This window comes from Hoplias malabaricus, chromosome X1 (assembly GCF_029633855.1).
Source record: "Hoplias malabaricus isolate fHopMal1 chromosome X1, fHopMal1.hap1, whole genome shotgun sequence".
NCBI classification, from domain to species: Eukaryota; Metazoa; Chordata; class Actinopteri; order Characiformes; family Erythrinidae; genus Hoplias; species Hoplias malabaricus.
In genome coordinates this window covers 23,624,234-23,642,960 of record NC_089818.1, presented here as the reverse complement: position 1 = coordinate 23,642,960, position 18,727 = coordinate 23,624,234, and the positions used below count along the sequence as shown (strand labels likewise).

General features: G+C 40.4%; 1 protein-coding gene across 6 annotated transcripts in view; it reads left to right on the top strand.

Annotated features, from left to right (window-relative positions):
• The first annotated feature begins 3,503 nt into the window (after nt 1-3,503).
• The window catches only part of LOC136675533 (rho GTPase-activating protein 12-like), a 40,036-nt gene continuing 24,812 nt past the window's right edge, over nt 3,504-18,727 (top strand). For 5 of the 6 annotated variants that reach the window (XM_066652113.1, XM_066652111.1, XM_066652112.1 and 2 more), the window contains exons 1-2: nt 4,084-4,347; nt 10,489-11,471. In XM_066652113.1, the coding sequence (XP_066508210.1) occupies nt 10,602-11,471 (870 nt within the window). In that variant the 5' untranslated portion in view covers nt 4,084-4,347; nt 10,489-10,601. Of the gene's footprint in view, nt 3,659-4,083; nt 4,348-10,488; nt 11,472-18,727 lie in introns of those variants that run through there. The other variant, XM_066652109.1, reaches the window with a different exon arrangement.

The following is an 18,727-nucleotide window of genomic DNA, read 5'->3' as shown; positions in this document are numbered from 1 at the left end:
AATTCTCTGATTGTAAATATCTAAATAACATATCCTCGACCTAGAACACGTTTCCTCAGTATGTTTAACTTGGCTAATAAACAGTAATCATCCATTTATAACATTAAAAGGGTAATGTGTTGTTTATGAAGTCATAATTTGTTAATGTTGCAGTGAACAACACTATTATTTTTCTTAAGTTTATCTTTTTCACCCTTTATTATTAAATCACAACATGATTTATGGAACTGTTTCTTAATGGATTTGAAATAGCAACACTCTTCCACTCCACCTCATTTTCCCCATTCACTTTTGTTGTTGTTGTATCATTTGTATTTATTTATTTACTTACTTACTAACTATTTTAATTCAGGGGTGGCACAATGGCGTAGCAGGTAGTGTCGTAGTCGCACAGCTCCAGGGACCCACTCCGGGTGACTGTCTGTGAGGAGTGTGGTGTGTTCTCCCTGTGTCTGCGTGGGTTTCCTCCGGGTGACTGTCTGTGAGGAGTGTGGTGTGTTCTCCCTGTGTCTGCGTGGGTTTCCTCCGGGTGACTGTCTGTGAGGAGTGTGGTGTGTTCTCCCTGTGTCTGCGTGGGTTCCCTCTGGGTCACTGTCTGTGAGGAGTGTGGTGTGTTCTCTTTGTGTCTGTGTGGGTTTCCTCCGGGTGACTGTCTGTGAGGAGTGTGGTGTGTTCTCCCCGTCTCCGCGTGGGTTTCCTCTGGGTGCTCTGGTATCCTCCCACGCTCCAAAAGCACACGTTGGTAGGTGGATTGGAGACTCAAATGTGTCCGTAGGTGTGAGTGTGTGAGTGAATGTGTGAGTGTGTGCCACCCTGTGAAGATCTGGCGCCCCCTCCAGGGTGTGCTCCTGCCTTGCGCCCTGTGATTGCGGGTTGGTTCCAGACCCACCACCACCCTGATCTGGATGAGGGTTACAGACAATGAATGAAAAAATGTACAGCGAAAATATATTCATATAAATAATTAAACTGTCATCATATCAGTTGTAAAAATGATTATATCTGAATTTGATATAAATAAAGAACACAGAGGCATATAGCATAGGGAGTACTTTAAAGCCAAAGATATTAAGTCAACTAAATCGCATACATAACACATAATAACACGAAAATCTGGAATCAGAACTGGGTTTGTGAGGAACTGAATCTGTTGTTTCCTGATTTCCAGGAAGTTTCAGGATCGTATTCACCTTCATACACTTTAAACTTTGGACAAATGGACAGTAAGGAAGCATTAGTGGGAAGGAAGAGTAATTTACTCCACGTCTGCTTTGCTGTACATATATCACTTTTCTCATATATATATATATATATATATTAAACAATATTTCTGCTTCATAATTTCCCTTGATTCAAAACATTTACAACTTGAAAAACTTAACAAAGACTCTTCTGTTCTATTTTCTTTTGTTGACGACCTCATCTCAAATTCCCCTCCCTTTACACTAAAGGAAGCTTTAAAAAAATATAAACATTAACCAGAAACATCCTAAATGAATTAAATGCTGTTATATATGTAATTTATTTATTTTTAAATGGATTTAAACATATTCATTCAAAACTGCGCCCAGTGAATGGTACATGTTGCCTTTAATTGTCAGGTTCTGGATACCATGGATATTGTTTACAAAACAGCATGCCCTCAGGGACACCTCTGTTTAGTGAGTGCTGTTCATTCTCACTCTGATGATCCCCCTCGCGTTACTGTTGTGTTGGCCTCCATCTTAGTCTTCTCTAATTTTAATATGAGAACCTTTTTTTTGAACATATTTCATTGCAGTTTTTCTTTTGTTTTTTGGCTGATGGAATACACTGTGTCTTAAATCCACAATTTGTATTTTATTTTCATGGTTTTAAAAGTTATATAACACTTAGATAAGAAGTATATGTTGGTAAGCGGCTGGCACGTGGTGCAGCAGGTAGCATCGCTGTCACACGGCTCCAGGGTCCTGGGGTTGTGGGTTTGAGCCCCACTAGCGCCCCCTACAGTTTGTGTTCCTGCCTTGCACCCAGTGATTCCGGGTAGGCTCCGGACCCACCGCGGCCCTGAACTGGAAAAGGGTTACAGACATTGAATGAATGTTGGTATGCTGTTTTGTTTGATCCTAGTGGTGTTTTGACCAAAGCATCAAACAGATTTTTCATTAAGACCCCAGAGAACTGTGTTAACTTGTGGAAAGGGAGTATATGATGACTGATACGTACTGATAGAACGTACTGATAGAAAAATCAGTTATAATTTGGGATCCAGGGGTTGAAGAGCCTAGAAACATTATTAAGATGAAACAAGAAGATCATAAGCAAACAGTGTGATAGTGATCAGCTGATGAGGGATATTTATTCTTCACTGGGAACTTTTTTGTGTGCTATTTAAAACATAATGGACGCTTTCAGCCAAGTACATTAGGAACCCTTTTACTTTCTGTCATACTGGTTCTGAACCACCTCCAGGGTGTGTTCCCACCCGGTGCCCTGTGATTCCGGGTAGGCTCCGGACCCACCGAGACCCTGAACTGGATAAGGGTACAGTTAGTGGATGAATCAATTCTTTATTTTTTTCTTTCTTTCTTTCTCTCTCTCTCTCTCTCTCTCTCTCTCTCTCTCTCCCTCTGTCTTTGTGTATGTGTGTGTGTGGCTTTTTAAATGATAAGGCTTTTTAAATAATTTCACAATATTTCAGGGTATTTTGGCAATAAATATGTACTTGGCGATACAGCCAAACACTTTATTAAGTTCAAGAACACACATTTTCAACAAAATAACTTGTATTAATATTACTTTATTAAATTATTTAAGATATATGAATAATATTAAATTATTTTATTATTTAAAATTAATTCATTCATTGTCTGTAACCCTTATCCAGTTCAGGGCCGCAGTGGGTCCGGAGCCTACCCAGAATCACTGGGCGCAAGGCGGGAACACACCCCGGAGGGGGCGCCAGTCCTTCACAGGGCGACACACACTCACACCTACGGACACTTTTGAGTCGCCAATTTCATATACAAGTATTGTACAAGTTTCAGTACAAGTATCAAAATCAAGTATTTTCCGCTGTTTAATTTCATTCTGAACTTCTCAAAAGTGTCCTAAGATGTGTGTGTGAATGAAAGTGTGCATGTGAGAGTCGCCCTGTGGGCGCCCCCTCCAGGGCGTGTTCCTGCCTTGCACCCAGTGATTCAGGGTAAGCTCCGGACCCACCACCACGACTATCTATCTATCTATCTATCTATCTATCTATCTATCTATCTATCTATCTATCTATCTATCTATCTATCGTGTTATCATTAAGGTTCTTTCCTTTTTAAGTATTTGTGTAAAACCTGTGTTCATTTTGAAAACCGGAATAAACAGTAAATACTAATAGAGAGGGTGGCGTCTGTCTGTATTTCCACTCAGTGACCACACGGTGGCGCCCACGTTCCACCGGATCCCAGCGCTCCGTCTCCCTAAGGCTCAGCGGGAGCGCGCAGATCTTGGAGCTGCTCTCTGGGAATCAAACTCGGAACAAACAGGAGAACTGTGGCCTCTCGTTCAACAACAACAACAACAACAACAACAAGCTGTAAACAACATCAGACAACGTTGTGATTGCTGTTTTTTTTGCTGGATTTTCTCTGGACACAACAGCACATTGTTTAAGAAAAAAAAAAATCAGGTAATCTACGAGTCCCCCAAAACTTTAATTCCAGATTTAAAAAGCTGTCACATTAATTTACATTTAAACACTTCTTTAGCGTTTACAGGGATTGTTTGCTGCAAAGGGCTGACGTTGGCGTCTTTCCCAAAGACGTCTAACTTCTACATGTCCGTCTTATAAAGCAGCTAAAATGGAACTGCAGCTTTTAAGGTGGAACGGGAATTAAACGCTGGGGAATAAAACCCCAATTTCAGCTTCTATTAGTAGCTACGTGACAGGTAAGAACACTACAGCAGCCAGGTGTGAATATGTGGTTTGGTTGTAGCTTTAACGTTAAAGCTGGTGAGAGGTCAGTCCGCAGTTTCCCCGTCGGAGGAATGAGAGAGAACCTGTTCTGTCATGTCCACAGTAACGCTCAGCTCTCAGGTGGCGAGTCCGGCTACTCTCAGCTCTTCTCTTCGGCATTCCTCAACGTTTATCCCTCAGTTTAAAGAAGGTAAAGTCGCCAAACGACGCCGAACGCCTGCGTTTCCCTTTGAGAGAAGGTTTCTCTGGGGTTTTAAGGGAATTCGTCAACAAATAAAGAGAAATAGAAGGATATTTGTGCGACTCAGGTGAGTTAGCAAGGTGGCTAACGTTAACTCCTCCGAGAGCAAATCCCCTCAGACTCGGATTACAGGCAGGAAAAGACTTCAGGAGCTCAGCAGGTAAAACAAACCAGTTCTCCTCCTTTAAAACAAGAACAGGACCTTGTTTAACGATTTATTTTAACTACAACACCTTTTTATACATTCATTGGAAGCTGTTTGACTGTATTGGGTTTGAAGTACATTAAGACAGCAGTCCATTTCGTATCACTTTTGGATCCTTTATCTTATTTACTTTGAAAGTGAGAAGTGTTTGATACCAACATTGGTCAGGAAAGTAATTAACACTTGGTGTTTATGGCCTCGGGACACATGGGGTCCATGTGAAGGGTTTAAGGCTATTTCCTGTTGTCCATTTGTGTCCAGAAATGCAGGGTTTGTGGGGGATATAGAAATGGTTCTTCACTAATAACACATTCACTACACTTCACTAGAACCGGAGCGGGTCTAAGAACTTTTGTAGTGGTTCTCCGCATCATTAAATAGTTTACAGGAGCTGCACCATACTGTGCCCTGAAGAACATTTATTAAAAATGGTTCTGTACACCATCGTATAGGAGTCCTTTATTCTTACAACTTCCAGACCCTTTTATTTTTTAGGTGATATTATAAAACAACCTTTTCTAAGGATGAATAGAAACCCATTTGGACAAATGGGACATTTTGTAAAATGAAGAAAAAAGAAGGAATCTGTGATTTGTTGTTTTTAAACCTTTATTTAACTGAAGCTAGTGCAGGGAAACATACCCCATATTTTGGCTGAACAGCTTGATTGTGTTTTGTTAGTGTAAACAAATTATAACCTCTATCTGTTTAATCTGTTTCTAACTAGTAACTAGCAAGTGAATAATAATAATAAATGTTAGGAACATCCTCCAAAGGCTCATTCTTTGCAAAGTAGGTCATAACTCACAGCTTTATGCTTAAGACTGTGAGGAAACTGACAAAAGGACATTTAGGTCATCTGTCCTCTACAGCACGTCAAACTATGAACAGATCCAGGAAGTACAGAGAAATCTCAGCCTGTTTGTTGAACGACCTTTGAGCCCTCAGACTGCATTGCATGATGCTACTGTGATTAAATATAGCAGTATGGATTTGGCTATGAACCTGAAAACTGAAAAAGCTTGTCTCTAATCACCCTCTCAGTCTCAATTTATGTTATTTACAGAGGTGGGTAGTAACACTGTATATTTACTCTTTTTAAAATGACAGTTTCAGAGATTTCTGAAAATGTTTCACGGCAGGGATTTACCATTTGTGGAGAGTTTTTTACGTGTGTAGTCAAACTGTGTTCTTAAACTCTGGGGTTTTAGATGGTATTAGTGGTTACGTTATGTGACGTATATCGTAACCCCCTCTTTCCCAGAGAAAATGGAGAATATTCTTTTGAATCGTCTCGTTGTGTATGTTATCTGTAGGTAAAGTCAAATGTGATCAGATTTGTTATTGAACAGTGTTTAGCTGTTATTTTAATGATGATTCACTGTTTAAGGGACTTGTTGTGTACAGTGGGCAGATGTTCAGCCAAGCGCCTGAACGGAGTGAAGTCGTATTTACTTCTTAACCACCTTCAATATACAACCTTCCGATGAGCACCCGAACGTAGCGTAATACTTTTGCATGTCGAAAAAGCTTTCTCTCTCGCTGTGTGTGTGTGTGTGTGTTCAGCCATGTCATTTTTGGAAATTTCACTGGCAGAAGTGCTGATTGTGCAATGCTGTTTTAAAAGAATCCCATCAGAAAGAATGTACTACGACATCAAAGAAAAATGAGAGCAGTGAGTGGATGTGAGAGAGAAGGAGTTAAGAGCTCAGGGTGCTTGTTTCATTCTGTTAGGACTATGTTATAAAAACAACACATGAATAGGCTTTGGTTGCTCATATAGACATTAACACGTTGATCTTTTTTAATGATTTGTGATGGAAAGCTTTTACACTTCAACTATGAGTGTTACAGTTGATTTCTCTAGGTGTAAACTAGAATAAACCTAATGATTGATTCAGTTTCTTAAGAATGAGTGTGAACGCTTGATTTATGATTTAAGGTTTCTTTCCTTAATGTCTTTTTTTTTGCCTTATATTTTAGAGGGTTACACTGTAAGTAATAGGTTTTAACTGAGATTAATCCAAGTAAATCATTACAAAGCTTATTAATCTAGCTGTTTTGATGTTTTGTTCATGCTGTAAATGTTTTGTGGTTTAGGATTATTGAGTTTTTTTAAATTGAATAGTGCTTAATGTCTAACGTCTAAAAAAAAAACAAACAAAAAAAAACTTTTCCACCTAAAACTTTTCTGACTAAGCCTGGGTGATAAAACAGTAGTATTATGTGTCGTGTCGTGATAGACATGCCCTCAATAACGATAGGACAAATAGTGTGTAACTGGTGGTGTCAGCTGTGAAGTGATCTCTCTGGAGCTTGAGTCTACAAGCTAATTTAGTGGATACTTTTTAAAAATGGCAACAGATATTGTGCAGAAGCCACTGTACAATGCTACTCCCTAGTGCTGGACGATGTGAGCGCAAATCAATATCACGATTAATTGTACATTTCACCTCAATTACGATTAATGAATGATTATGTTGTGTTTGTGTTTATGACCCTCACAGTTCAGTGACGAGGCCTGTGCTGTAAATATGCTTCAGGTTTAAAGCTGGGATATTTTCTCTAATGTCACTGGGAGCTTGTTCCTCTGTTGTTTTTTTGAGCACTGTTTACATTCGGTGTGTGATTGTGCTTTGGCTGAAACTGTTTTTTCTAAGCAATTACATTTGAAAACTTTTTGTTCATTGGCGTCTTAATTAAAGTTAAAACCCAACACGTCGAAACCACAGACGCTGTGTTTTTCTTTGGTACGAACTGCTCGAGTTGTGCTCGGTTGGCCTCTGGGTTTAGGATGCTTCTAAGTGGCAGATAGGGACAGAATCACGTGACTACAGGTTGGTAGCGTAGTTTTGTTTTAAGAAAGTATTCATGACACAGGACACTGATCAAATAATTTTTTATGGTCAGAGAAATAAGTTACAGCTTTTCAGTGTGTCAGATTCATTATTGGAGCATGATCATCAAAATGTTAATTTGCATAGGTCTAGTAAAATCTTTCCTTATGGATTTGAGTAATTTTCCTACATTAATTTCATTCATTCATTCATTCATTCATTCAGGGTGGCGGTGGGTCCAGAGCCTGTTCAGAATCACTGGGCTCAAGGCGAGAACCCACCCTGATGGGGCGCCAGTCCTTTGCAGGGCAACACACACTCACATATTCACTCACACCTATGGACACTTTTGAGTCACCAATCCACCTACCAACGTGTGTTTTTGGAGCGTGGGAGGAAACCGGAGCACCCAGAGGAAACCCACGCAGACACAGAGAGAACACACCACACTCCTCACAGACAGTCACCCGGAGGAAACCCACACAGACACAGAGAGAACACACCACACTCCTCACAGACAGTCACCCGGAGGAAACCCACACAGACACAGGGAGAACACACCACACTCCTCACAGACAGTCACCCGGAGGAAACCCACAAAGACACAGAGAGAACACACCACACTCCTCACAGACAGTCACCCGGAGCGGGACTCGAACCCACAACCTCCAGGTCCCTGGAGCTGTGACACACTACCTGCTGCACCACCCAATTTACACACAGTGCATGTATATTTTTTTTCTGAGGAATAGCCAGTGTGAATGATTTAAGTTTTGATAATGTAGTAAAATCATTAACATTGTAATATTTTTTTTAACATTGTAATTATTTTAATTCACTCTGCAATTTTAAGAAGGATTTTCTTTTTTTAACTGTGACAGTGTTACAAAAATGTTATATTGGGATAATTATCAATATCAGTGAATATAGAAAAATGTATAGTGGTAACATTTTTGTGCATATCGTCCAAGCCTAAAAAGTTATATTTGGATGGCATCCCAGCGGAATAATTAGAATTATTGTTTAGTGGGTAGGTGATGCACAAAATACTTGTATTATCATTAACGTCTGAAAAATGGGGACTTAGTTTAGGGTCAATTTTTTGCTAGGCCCCTGGAGGATGGCCTCAATTGTCTATGAAAGTAGAACACACCACACTCCTCACAGACAGTCACCCGGAGGAAACCAACGCAGACACAGGGAGAACACACCACACTCCTCAGACAGTCACCCGGAGGAAACCCATGCAGACACAGGGAGAACACACCACACTCTCACAGACAGTCACCGGAGGAAACCAACGCAGACACAGGGAGAACACACCACACTCCTCAGACAGTCACCCGGAGGAAACCCATGCAGACACAGGGAGAACACACCACACTCCTCACAGACAGTCACCCAGAGGAAACCAACGCAGACACAGGGAGAACACACCACACTCCTCAGACAGTCACCCGGAGGAAACTCATGCAGACACAGGGAGAACACACCACACTCCTCACAGACAGTCACCGGAGGAAACCAACACAGACACTGCAGAAAATGTTGGGGAACCAGTTCTCTAGAAATTGTAATTAAACAGAAATATATATATATATATTTTGCTGCAGCGCTCATTATAAAGAAGAAGAAAAGCTTTAGACCTTATCTAATAGACCCAATGGTGCTGTTTCCTGAGTGTATGAAGCATTAGTAATGTGAGCACAAAGCAGGTGGGTGGGGCCGTTGGCAGAATGGACCTTGGCAGGAGAAACTGCCTCTTGGCGCTTAAAATGTCACCTCACTGGGGAGGATGGAGATAAATATAAGCTCACTATGACGTACACGACCCAAACTGGAACTGGTCTCTCTCTTTCTGGAGTTGCACAGGGTGAGAGGCTACAGGCAAGTGTAGGGATAATCAAGTCCCTGGCTGACAGCTTTAAAATTGGAGTAACAAGAGGGTAGACCCAGTGTGTTTCAGCTTGCAGAGAGAAAAACATTGTGCAAATTTGCCCCTCAGCAGTTCAGAATATGAAATCATCTTGGAGATTGCATTGACTCATATCAGAAGTGACTTGGAGAGGAGTGATTGGGAGAACCAGCCTCCCTGATCAAAGCCCAAGTGGGGGGACGTTATCAGATTTCAGTGCTAGTCATGGATAGCCCATAACTAACACTACTTTCAAATGTAAGGATGCTTGTAAGTGTTCGTGGTACTAGTGCACCTTGGGCCAAAGTCATGTGGTCTTATATGAGGCCATATGATTTGGACACTATCGGGTAAAGAGAGGGACTTGGGTGTAAATTGGTCACCATGTGTGGTGAGTTGGATCGGAAGGTTGGCAAAACTGAGAGAGAGAGCTGGTAGATCCAAACGCGAGGGTTTCCTGGGAAAAGCTGGTCAAGGACTCTGTCCAGAGTGATTTTAGTTGTCACCTCTGAGAGAATTTTTCACACTTTCCAGAGCAGGTGGGGGACATGGAGTTTGAATGGACCTTGTTAAAAATCTCCATTGTGGATGTGGATGCACATAGGTGTGGCCAAAAACTTGTTGGTGCCTGTGACGGTGATAACCCAAGAACCTAGTCGGTGTCACCATCATAGGTACCAGCAAGGTGGGGGGTGCTGTCTAGTGGAAAGGGCCTTTTTTTTTGCCTGGCTTGTGGGGAAAATTCACTCAGTCGGTGTGTACAGACAGGTGAAAAAGACTGCAGCTTTGGCGGTTGCAGAAGCACAATCCAGAGTGTGGGAAAAGTTGGGATAGTCCCCCTATCCCGCTAGATGATTTTGAAAAGGAGACGGAGGTGTGCAGTTGACATTTCAAACGGGGCTAAAGAAGACAAAATACATTTCAGAAATGCAGCATTCAAGGGTTGCTCACACAGTTTAAGCTACTGTGCAGCGTGTGTATGTGTTTAACAGTAGAGGCGCCGAGAGTCTGTCATGTGACCGCTGTAATTGTCTATGAACTCTGGAACTGTTCCGCTGTGTGTGTCTTGAGCACAGAAATTGATTCCCTACTTTGAAAATATTGTGACGGGGGCAGGGGTGTCGACAATGTGGTGGGCCGACACTGCAAACTGTAGCAAACACACTGAGGGAGCTGAGCCATAAAGTTTTAGAGCTGCCTGGCCGCCTTTTCTTGCCCTGTTGCCATAGTGACGAAGATGATGGTGATGATGATCCCTCATGATCTCTGATCTTTATTCATTGTTGATCTGTTTGTAAATGACAGCAGTGCCAATCTAAATTTCTTTCTGTCTTTATTTTTCAGATGTGTTTAAGTTGATCTGTTTTTGTTCTGAAGAATGCTTCCAAAGCTTCTCACCTCTTCTTCATCTTCCTGTTGCTGACCCCAAATTTTGACATCTGATCAGCGTGGCAGTCATGGCAGACCGCGTTGACCTTGCAATTGCCCCAGGTCAGCCGTACATCGAGGTGGAGTATGACTATGAGTACAAGTCCAAAGATCGTATGATCACCATCAAGCAGGGGGAGTGTTACCTGTTGGTGAAAAAGACAAATGAAGACTGGTGGCAGGTGCGCAAGGAGGAAAGCAGCAAGCCTTTCTATGTGCCTGCCCAGTATGTTCGAGAGGTACGTCGGGCCCTCATGCCACCCCCTAAACCTCTTCCACAAACCGGTGGTGGAGTGGGGACTAGAGGGGGATCTTTAAAAAACCGGCCGTCTGCCCTGGAGCTCAAGCAGTCAGATGAGAATTTGATTAAGAGAACTCCTGTCCCCCTACCCGCTGCTGGACAGCAGGTAGCATTGCAGCCTCCCAAGGAGGATAAAGGGAGTCCAAAAAGTCCCCTCCGGCCACCTCAACATGTTTCCCCAAAATCAAAGCATGGATCTCTGCCTCGAACCCGGGCTGAATCCCCTCATGGGCTCAGAGCACCGCTGGATTTGGATGGAGAGAGCGATAGAGAGGATGATCGATTTGGGGATGGAGAGAAGGATAAGAAGAAAGGAATAGAATGGGATAGGAATGAAGACCGAGTGAGAAATGGAGGCAGAGAGAGGAGGAAAGACTCAGAGAGTGTAGACAACGGAGAAAAGGAGAAAAGAAGAGATGGTGAAAAGGAGAAGAGGAGAGAAGGAAGATTGACTGATGGAGAGAGGGAGAAAAAGGCAGACGGAGGTCGGGACAGGTTTGCTGCTTGTGGTGAATCTCCCCGAGAAGCAATCGATAAAATTCAGAATGATTCAGAATCTGGGGACGAGCTCAGCAGCAGTTCTACGGAGCAGCTACAGGTAGGAGTGTTTTTTTAAGGCTCTGTCTCAATCCTCTAAGCCAGTGATCACCAACATTTTTACGTTCAAGATTACCGTTTGAAATGTGAACAAATGAAAGATCTACCAGCGTTAAATACCAGGCTTAGGCTGCTTTAAAAACATAGCTGTATATGTTCCCATAGCCTTAAGTAACATAAAATGAAACAGTTTACTTGATTAATGTACAGCTGAGTGTGGGCTGTGGTGGGACTGAGGCTGTACTCTATCTGTAAAAGCTACACGGGGGTTCTAACAAACTGCGCAGCCTGAGACCCACAATTCTGAATGTTTTCATGGTAAATCTGTTTTCCTCTGGTGCATTTTACAATCTTAATTTACTGTTATTTCATTCAGATTTCCAAAAGTGTACACGTGCAAAAAATTATAAATATATAAATAATTAATCTCTAAAATTACCTGATCTTTGCCTCATACAGGGATTTAGGCTGTGCCTATCTCCTGCTTATAATTACTTCAATGCAGAGCATTTTCTGATTTACTACTTTTAAACTATCGAAATATCCCACCTATTGTTTTATTTAGGCTGCTGTACTTATAAAGTACACTATGGTCACGCATTTAAACAACTCGACAGAACACTGGCTTATAGTGTGACTCTTGTGTGTGTTGTAATCTGTAATCCACATGAAACATTTGTTTAATATCTCCCGTTGTGAAACTTCGTGAATTAGAGCGGAGAATGCGAGCCAGGTCTCGTCTGACATCAGAAATATGCTTCTGGGAGAATGGTCAAAAATGGCCATGAACACGCTCCTAAACCTTGTGGAAAGCCTTCCCAGAAGAGGTGAAGCTGTTATAGCTGCAAAGGGTGGGCCGACATCATATTAAACCCTATGGATTAAGAATGAGATGTCACTCAAGTTCATATGCACGAGAAGTCAGAATAAATGGACATTGGTGATTGGGATGGGTTTGCAAAATACTATATATTCTAACTGTGTGGGTTATAGTTGTATTGTCATTTCCTGCAAGAGCAGGTAGTTCTTGGTCATGATGATATCTCAGCCACAGTCAGAGTTTTTAAACGTCAGTATCGGTGTCATAAATAGTGGCAGTAATTTTGGTCATTATCACATAGTGCAGCTTTTTGCTGGATTAATTACCAAGTATAAAATAAACAGTGGGGCATAGCAAGCTGTTTAGAGGAGGAAAACCTATTCAGACTGCAAAGAAATGCATTTGTTTTGGCAATCCAAATCCATATTGTAGTGCGAGATCTGGTTTAAAGCGTTTTTGATATAGCTAGTCATAAAGTGTCTACATAGAGTCGCTGATGAACGTTTTCGTTTTTAGACTCAGTTAATGTATAACTTCAATAATGCTTTCATCTTATGAACTTATGAATTTATTTTATGTTTTCACTTATTGTCAGCTTGTTTATAACAGAATGCATCTTGAGTTTTGGTTTTGGTCAAGAATTTTAGTACATTACAGGTACTATTTACTGGTGTCTCTGTTGGTGCTTTGCAGAGGGACAATCACAGTTGGCTGTTTTCCTCCAACATTAATTAAAAATGTATTTATATATAAGTTGCTAATCACTCACGTCACATCAGGATGTGGTTTTAGGGTTCACTGGACATGTAGGTGACAAATGTTGATATGTTTGTGTTTTTAAAACCTGATATGGACCTTTAACCCAAGTGCAACAGTGATGGCGTTGAGAATTGTTAACAGACTGAAGACAGAAACTCCTTATGATATTTGCATCTTAAAAACTAAACCAGTTCCCAAGTGAGAGAAAAATCTATAAATCCTTTTCTTGCACTCGCTTGTCTCTGGAGATTCCAGAACAGAATTCCTTGGAATTGTATAGAATGCGGAAGCAGCCCCAGTGTAAATCAGATCTTCATCTGACAGAGATGCCTGCTCATGTTGGCAACCGATGTGGATAAATCTGGAAACAATCCAGTTATGTGATACTTGAAATTCAAGTGTAAAAAAACGTGCTCATTTTTAAAAAAAAGGCTTTCTTCCATTTAATACTCTACTTGTACCCTTTTCTGAATAGATAGCATTTGGAAAATCTGGATGATGATAGTGTTAATGCTTTATGAATAAATAAAAACTAGGAAGCTTAGTAGTAACCAATCTAATAAATAAAAACTGATGCTCATCCAGTCTTTATGGATGCTTCATCCAGGGGGGGGGGACCAACGGTCTTTTAAACCTTATTCCTTCAATTAGTAAGAAATAACATGTTTTCTGACTCTCAATAAACACAAGTTAGGAACTCAAACTCCACTGTATTTATGTGGTTGACACTTTCATAGAGCTGGTGCTTAGCCTTTAAAGGCCTTTGGTAATAATTGCATAAACATGTGTTTATTAAAAATAGACTGTAATTTCTTAAGCTTTGCTTAAACCAGTGGTTCTCAAATTTTTTAAATTTTTCAAATTTCATTACCCATCTCAGACAAAGGAAAATTTCTTGTCCCATATCGCCCCCAAAAAATGGTAATAAAATACACCTGCAAGTTTACATTTCTCTAATTTATTAAAGTAATATCAGCTTCTATCTCTAAATCAATAGATTAACTTTTAACACCAGATACAACATTAACATCAGTGTTCAAAAACTCAAAAATACAGAAAATTTAATATTTAAACTGTGCTAACTTTTCTGTCTGTGCAAAGATGAGCAAAGGCAGGTGTACGGGCATTAGAGTGAGTTTGATATTGGGAGGTGAGGGACATATTTGCTGAGTCAAAGCCCACCCCATACCTAAAATATTAGCTATAAACTGATTCCTGTGTAGATAAGGCAGTAAAATACTGCATTTATAACGATGTGGAACAGCATTTTTCCCAAACAACACACTATGGAACGTTCCATACTACACTACAGAAAGCAGGGCGTATTTTCATACTGTTCAGAGCAGCAGTGTGCAGTTTCGGACACAGCCAGAGACATTAACTTGCTGCATGTTTAGAGCGCTTTCTCACGACCTGAACACAGCTGATATTAACATTCACTAACTCTCAGATCCTCCTCTGTTTCCCTAACAGTTTATAACTGTAATTATCCGTCTGTTCTCTGTTGTGCTCTCGTCACTGACCTCAGCCCAGAGCTGGTCAACACTACCTTTATAAACCAGACTCTAACGGTGAAGCGGAGGTGAAGCTGATGATTGGAGCAGCTTTACATTTGAACAGGGGCCTTAACGAAGGCTGAAAGAAGACCCTGTGTCTGACTCACTGCCAAAGCGTGCTAATCTCTGTGGTGCTTTTTTAAAATAAAAGTTTGAGAATGACAGCGTATTTTGGTTCTAGGCAAGCTTCATTTTTCTGGTCTTTATCTAATGCTCTTTTATTATGTTTAAGAGCTATTAATGACTCGATTGTGATTGGGTGCTTTTTACTGAGTCAGCATTATCGGCAAAACAGAAAGGCATTAATAAACACAGGGTCATTATTAAAGAAACACGCATTTCTCCAGATTCTTTGCGCCCTACCTGCATGACCTGGGCCTGCCCCACACTTTGAGAAACGCTGGCTTAAACCTTGCACCTAACAAATTGATGGTCAATTTGCTATTTTTTTTCAAGAAGAAAAATGGATTTTGGTAGTCTTTCAATGAATTCTTATCCGCCAGCACTTATTATGTCAGCTAACAAGGTGTGTCCTGTGTGTGTGTGTATGTGTGTGTGTATACATGCATTGGCAGATCAAAGGTTAGTCACAAAAGACCAGTTTGTGTGAACTGCATTCCTTTCTCTCTCTCTCTCTCTCTCCCTCCCCATTATTCCTCTTTTCCTTTTTCCACCTTTCCATTTTCTCTCTCTCCTTTTCCCCCCATTGTATTTATTCATTCATTATGTCTTACTGCTTTATTTTTTGGGTCATGTGTCTTTTGAGCTGTGGAGGAAACCCACACAGACATGGGAAGAAACCAACAAACTCCTAACAAACCCACACCAATGGGACATGTAGGACAGGTAGCGACACTGTCTTTTGGGCAACCATGCCATCCCTGATTTTCTTCAGAATTGGGAAATTTGTTTAGCACAAAAATGATATCGACAAATTGCCTTTAACCAGAGCCAAGAATATGTGACAGACACACATTAAACATAATGAGCCATTAAGGGTTTAAAAACACACTGAATATTTTTTTTCATGGCTTACCCCTTGCCTTATACCCCTCCCTCAATACATTAAAAAATATATATATTTCTCATTAGTAAAGATATACACATTCCATAGTGCCCATGTTTCCTCGTGGTTTATATGAGTTCAGTTGTGGAAATGACCTTATGGGGAACTATAGCTGAAATCTGTAGCCCCTTTGCATCACCTGACTGTGGCTTATTTATAAATTTGATTGTAGGTTGATGATTGCTTAGTGATTTACACGTGTTCATCATTTAAAGAGAAGGAAGTGACTCTGAAGACTGGGCGTGTTTATAGTTTGCTCATGCGGGGACTTTCTTTGTTTTTAAGCATTTCCTAAGCTTCTGTTAGGTACATTTTATGGAAACCAGAGGAACACAATTTATCCTTAGCATCAGTTCCCTTGTAGCTGGTGTTAAACAATGAGTAGTGTGTGTGTGAGAGTGTGAGAACACCTCGTTAGGGAACAGTAGGATTGAGCTTACTGTGTGAATGTTTGTTTAATCCCTTTGAGGGGAGGGCTGTATATGTTTTAATATGTATGTGTGTATGAGAATATTAAAGAAGAAATGAGTTAAAGGGGAGGGTTCATGAAAAAGTGTCATGCATAACGATCAGTGTGTGTGTGTGTCAGAGAGAGAGAGGGAGAGAGAGAGTAAGCAGCGAAGCTGTATATAGAGCTGTGTATTCAGTATTTGAGCAGAGTCAGTGGAGGCAGCTCTTCTCTATCGGATATACTGCACTGAACAACACTGCAGAACCAGCATGTACCCAGAGGAGGTGGTAAGGCACACACACCCTCCCACACACACCCACACTGCAATCATGCACATTCTCCTCCAGGATGAATACAGAAATCCGGCTAAAATGCTACTGCTAGGAATGCATACACATAAAAGGTATAAATGTCCTATGTCAGAAACCGTACATCTACAGATACAGCTGTGGCAGAAATTAAATTAATATTCTAAGGCATACTATTATTTTTCATGCTAGTAATCCTCTAACACGGTAGCATATTTAATACTCAGCAATATAGATCTAAAACAAGGGTATTTATCACTAAATAAATTATATGATAGGTCTTTTAATCTAAAAGAGTAAGACTTAATACTGAGCATCGTGACATGGATTTTTAAAAACAGCAAGGCATTTAGTACTGAACATTACATGTTTTTAGCTTAAACAGCAGGGTGTGGATGATGTCATATCGTTTTCTTCGTTGTCTATTGGTCTTAAAAGGAGTGCATTTAATACAGAGCATTATGACACAGTTCTTTTGGTCTTAAAAGGAGTGCATTTAATATGGAGCATTATGACAGTTCTTTTGGTCTTGAGTGCATTTAATACTCAGCATTATGACATCATATAGTTCTTTTGGTTTTAAAAGAAGTGCATTTAATATTCAGCATTATGACATCATATAGTTCTTTTGGTCTTAAGGAGTGCATTTAATGCTGAGCATTATGACATCATGAAGGTCTTTGTTGTGCTGCAGTGCTACTTACACTGGAGTTTTGTTCCCATGGCTACAGCGGCCTGACTGCACACATACAAAAATTTGTCATTTTATAAAGGAAACTGTTATTACTGGATAGTTGTTGTCAGAAAGATAACGTTGGCATCATAGCATTATGGTCTTGATCTTGCTAGTGTTTGGAGAGGGTGTGTATGTGTGAGAGAGAAGGGAAGAGGATGACCACTCTGTTACATAATCTCTGCTACATAACAGCAGAGCTGTGGACATCTGGTCAGGAAGATGGACACACACTCGGACTAGTGTGCATAAGCACTTAATATACACTGCAGCATTTACACATTGACAGATGTGTTCCCACACACTGATTCTTAATAGAGATGCCCCCCCCCCACCCCCAAAAGCGTTCTCAATGACGATGATAAAGGTGCACTTGCGCACACACCTAGTTTTACTGTTTTTTTTAAATATTTTATGAATTCCTCCTATTGGTATTTGACAGTTTGATTGTAATGAAGGAACACAGTATATTAATGGACTAATTGCTGTGTTGGTTTGTGAATTATTTTGTTATTGAGGTACTAACACAAAAACAGTATTCTGTCCTGGCTTTTATATTCATGATGCATGAAGCTTTCATGAATAGAATGATTAAAATGAACTGTTACTTTAACAGTTAGAACTTTTTAGCACAATGAGCCCTGCAAGGTTATACTGAGAGCTTTTGATTTAGACATTTCAGTAGCATTCACATACATTATAAATACACCGGTCTGCTTCGCAAAATTCAAGTTGCTATCAGTCAAAACCCTAAGCCAACTGACAACTCTCAGTTTTTTGACATTACTTTCAAGTCATTAGTCATTAGACAGTTTAAATAAGCAGCAGATACCTTTTTATGCACATGCCTCCACCAAGTTCCTGAAGCCAGCCACTGCTTCTTTTCAAACTGCTTCCAACTCAGTATCAGCAGGCAGCTCAGCATGCTTGGAGGGGAACACTTGCTGACCAGCTCTTAACGTCAATTAACAGAAGCTGTCACTGACTAGAATTGGCTAGCATTCTTTAGAAGATTACACAAAAAAGGAAACACAGGATTTAAATGCCACATTCAAAATTTTAATAAAAGAAAAATACTTTTCATAAATTCAGAGGTTGTTTCCTCACCATGTTCTTCTCCGGTCTGTTTTTGTGTGGTGAAACAGGTCTGATGTGTTTACACAGCCCTAGTGTCAGTAAACGGTAAAAACAAAAAAGTACAAAGAGGCTCAGTCTATTTTTTTCAGTCTCTCTCTCTCTCTGCTCATGGCAGATAAAATGCATTTGGAGGTGTTTATTTGCTCAAAGAAATACCTACAGATGTTGAACCACATGAAAAGAGATGAGGCTGTTCCTTTATTCCTGCTCTATACGTGGGTAATATTGACTTATTTAGGTTGATGTTTTTACTTAAAATGGAACCGACTCTAAATTTGTGAGTGCTCTAACTGCATGAAAGCATACACAGACCAAACGTGCTACAGAACTAAACAACTCTAGATATGAGTTTCTGTGGTAGTTCAAACAGTGAATAAACATGCAGAGACTTAAAGTGAATGTCTACGGTTGTGGCTAAGCACAGTTC